This window comes from Phoca vitulina, unplaced genomic scaffold (genome assembly GCF_004348235.1).
Source record: "Phoca vitulina isolate PV1807 unplaced genomic scaffold, GSC_HSeal_1.0 scaffold36, whole genome shotgun sequence".
Classification (NCBI taxonomy): Eukaryota; Metazoa; Chordata; class Mammalia; order Carnivora; family Phocidae; genus Phoca; species Phoca vitulina.
The window spans coordinates 11,624,703-11,628,679 of record NW_022589739.1 but is presented as its reverse complement, the minus strand read 5'-3'; the positions used below and the strand labels follow the sequence as shown (position 1 = coordinate 11,628,679).

The following is a 3,977-nucleotide window of genomic DNA, read 5'->3' as shown; positions in this document are numbered from 1 at the left end:
ATTATTATTGCAGTTAGAAAAATACTACCTATTTCTCCTAAAGGAGCAGCTTTCTCATAATGTGTCATTCCAACTGCTCTAAAGTGGACAAAGTCAGAAGATACAGTTTGTTGGCAGGATAAACAACAGTTCAGAATGAACAGTGATGGGTGGGAGAAATGATAGATTTAGGGCTTTACACTGTTCATTCCTTCTATTTTTATGTCTCTGTCTCCTCAGCTGTAAAATAAAAAGTCAAGCTAGCTGATGTTCTAAATATATTCCAGCTTTAATTTTAAATTTTTGTTTCATGATCACCAGTTTTGTTTTAAATTGACAATGTAGGCCATCTCTAGAATTCTGTGATTCTATGTATCTTTGGAATGGAGAATTTTTATCACAGCTCTGCATATCTGTTTGGTCTTCACACTGTAGATGTTGGGGTTCATTACAGGAGAGATCAGGAGGTACGTGTTAGCAATCATTGTATGAATATAGGCTGGGGCTCGTTTCCCAAATCTGTGAACAAAGGACAGACTGATCAATGGAAGGCAGAAAATAGCAACAGCCCCAATATGGGAGATACATGTGCTGAAGGCTTTCTTCTTCTCTTCTGGGGATGCAATGCTGAGGACAGTCTTAATAATCAAAATGTAAGAAAGGAGGATGAGAATTGAGTCCACACCAACAGTAGAGATCATGGCAGTCAACCCAACTGCATTGCTGATCCTGGTTTCTGTGCACGAGAGCTTCATTACATCAGGGTGGAAGCAGTAGGAGTGGTGGAGCATGTGGCTGTGGCAGAAGGACAGTCTTTTAAGAAGTGCAACCATTGGTGTCAGCCTTAGTGTCCCCCTGATGACAATTGCCACTCTAATTTGAGCTATTCTGGAATCAGTTAAAATGGTGGCATACCTGAGTGGATTAGAGATGGCCACAAAATGACCAAAGGCCATGGCCAACAGCACTGAGGATTCCATGACAGTGAAGAGTTTAATAAAGAACATCTGTGACAAGCAGGCATTAAAGCTGATCTCCCTGACGTCGAACCAGAATATACCCAACATGGTGACCAGGGTGGATATGGACAGGCTGAGGTCAGTGGTGGACAGCATGGAGAGGAAATAATACATGGGTTCGTGGAGGCTGGGCTGGGTGACAATGGCAAAGAGGATCAGGCTGTTTCCCGAGAGGGTGGTTATGTAGAGAAAGCAGAAGGGAATGGAGATCCAGGTGTGGAAGGCTTCCAGCCTGGGAACACCAGTTAGCAGGAAAATGATGGAAGTAGATGTGGTATTCCAGAAGTTTGAAATGCTGGATTAAAAATACAGAGTTCCAAGATGAAACTCTGGAACAACAACAAAACTGCATTTTTTGGTATTAATCCAATTACAAATAATTTTATTCAACCAAAACTAACCGAAGACAAATATTTATATACTATGTAAAAATGAATTTCTCATTGAAATTGATAAAGGAATCATTAAGATTTCAACTGCTATAGTAGGTACCATTCTTTTTCTTATATGTACCTCAGCCCATCATTTTTCTTTCCTGGGACCCTTTGCTGGTAGCTATGTTCATACTGTGTGACCTTTCCTTCCATTTCTCCAGCCAGAGATGACTGGACGAAGGGAAGTCACTTTAGTCAAGATTGGTCAATTATATTTCACCTTTTCTGGATTTTCAAATTGTGATAAAGAGGTAGCAGGTTAGTTTTTCCATATAGTTGGCATTGGAGAAAAGTAGACTGGGACTGTGGAGCAGCAATACTACATCGGCCTCAAGTGTAGAAAGCAGAGAAGCTTATAGACAATTTGGGAAGCCAGAAAATATTGAGAGAGATACTTATGATACAAAACACATATGACACACTAATAAATGGCTTAGGCACCAGTGCAGTCATGTGCAGATTGTCTATGGTATCTAACCTTGAAAGTGACACCTGCAGTGTAGCATCTGGTGTCTCATTTGGGAGGTGGAGTCCCCCCACCCCCCCATATGATATAGCATGCTGCCTTATACAGATAGAGTTCTCTCTTCATCTGCCTGAAGATTGGTTGTTCTCCATTTTGTTAAGACATACTTCTCAGGAGATATTTAATAGAATTTTACTGTTTTGCCTTGGAGGGAAAGATATACCTTTACTGTGAACATTACATTTCATTTTTCATTGAGTACAGAATTTCAGGCTCTTCAGATGGGTATGTATGAGTTGAAATGGGAGTCTTGGGAAAGCAGACATTAGGGCTGTGACTGGAGAGGGTTCAGTCAGTAAGGTAAGTGTTCCTCAGGGGAACCTAAATGTTTTCCAGACCACTCAAGTTCACCCAGATAAAGTACCTCAAGGATTCCCTAAAGAAATCTTAGTTTAAAAAAATTGGGAAATATAAATTGAAATCAATGAAAAATTAGAGGAAAAAGAAGTGCTAAGTTACATGAATTGACACAATAAGTAAACTATAACTTTAGACTCTACAGTTTAGAGTCATAAGAATGTCCTCAGGGAACCAATGAAATTACTGTTAGAAATGTATGATCAAACCTCCTAATAGGAGTAAGAGTTGACAGAAAGGAAACATTCATTAAGAAAGGGAGCATTTTCTTTTTGGCAGTGCTTCTGGTGCCTGTTTATTGAGTGTCATGAATACAACTGACATTATGCTGAAATGGATACAGACTTGCTCAACTAGCATGCATTTTAGTTAATTATGAAACTTTGAAAGTTAACAAGTTTAACAAATTTGATGTTTAACAAGTTCTATTAGCACTTTTCATAAATATATTGATTTCTGAAAACATTTTTAGTAATTATAGTTTTTAAAAATACATATTGATCAGAAAGGCAAACTAAAACTCTACTTATTAAATGAATAGTACTTATGATAATTAAAAAAAAGGGGCTCACTTCTCATGTTCCACAAGTCTTTGATCTGTTTATTTACTATTAATTTCCAGAACCTGGGTCTCAACTTTTGAGGTTAACAACTTCCTGGGGTCCATGGAAGCTAGAGTAATTATGAAAAAGTTCGTAATTGCACGCACAGTTCAACTGTGTGTAAAAGGCTTGGGGTATGGAGAAGTCTTCTTAGGAAAATCAGTGCTTGAAAGATTGCTATGTTTTGTGTAAATAGAAATGAAGTATTCCAAGGCTACTAGAATGGCATATGTGAAAGTGTTGAGCCAGAATGAACTCTTAAAGAGTTTAAAATCAAGTGAGGGAGAAAGAATAGCACCATTTATAAATAACTTCAACATCTAGGGTCCAGTGGTGAATGACAAAAAAGGGTTCTGGGGGTGCAGAGTGCCTCCATACATGTCACTTATGTCTAGTTGTCATGAAGATTTTCACGATGCTTGTTGCTATGACGTGCAATGATTGAGGTGTAACTTTTGTTATTGAGTGCTAGGAAATTTCATAAGAGATCTTTTTTTTAAATTGCTATTGGAACAATTTCTCTTTCATCCTAATTTCTTCATGGCTCCCTTTACATTATTTTATTAATTTAAACAATTTATTCATTACACATTTTCATTCTTGTCAGTTTTTTCCCTTCCTTTTCTTGTTGAGGGATCAGAAGAAAAGCATAATGTGTAGGCTGAACTGATCTGAGTTGAGTCTGGCAGAAGAGAACTCCCTCAAATTCCTTCCTTTCCATTGCTCTACAACTGTGTCTTCCTGTACCCTCTCCTCATCCATGCTGGGTGCAGACATAGAAGATTCCTTATTGGTTTTCATAGCCAATAACTCCATCTAAGCTCTTGATCACCCATCACCAATGCTTAGTTCATTTCAATATCAAACTGGGAGCTCACTGGGTATTGTGTCAGCAGTAAGGATATGAAGCAAATAAAATGACAGTGGTTTGGTGCCTGAGAAAACCAGAGAGGTTGTCAACACCTCATCTTTTTAAGGCTGAAAACTGTATCTTTAATAAGAGCCCAGTGACTCCTATGAAAATGAAAAATTACCAGTTTGGGGAACACCTACTACATGC

At 38.3% G+C, this 3,977-nt stretch overlaps 1 protein-coding gene across 1 annotated transcript; it reads right to left on the bottom strand.

The window, feature by feature from the left end:
- Positions 1-347: 347 nt before the first annotated feature.
- Positions 348-3,733, bottom strand: LOC116646274 (olfactory receptor 51F2-like). Its single transcript, XM_032426861.1, has 3 exons — positions 3,665-3,733; positions 1,512-1,603; positions 348-1,293 (listed from the first exon to the last, which is right to left on the bottom strand). Exons 1-3 carry the CDS (start codon positions 3,731-3,733, stop codon positions 348-350), a joined length of 1,107 nt encoding a protein of 368 aa, XP_032282752.1.
- Between the last annotated feature and the right edge of the window lie 244 nt (positions 3,734-3,977).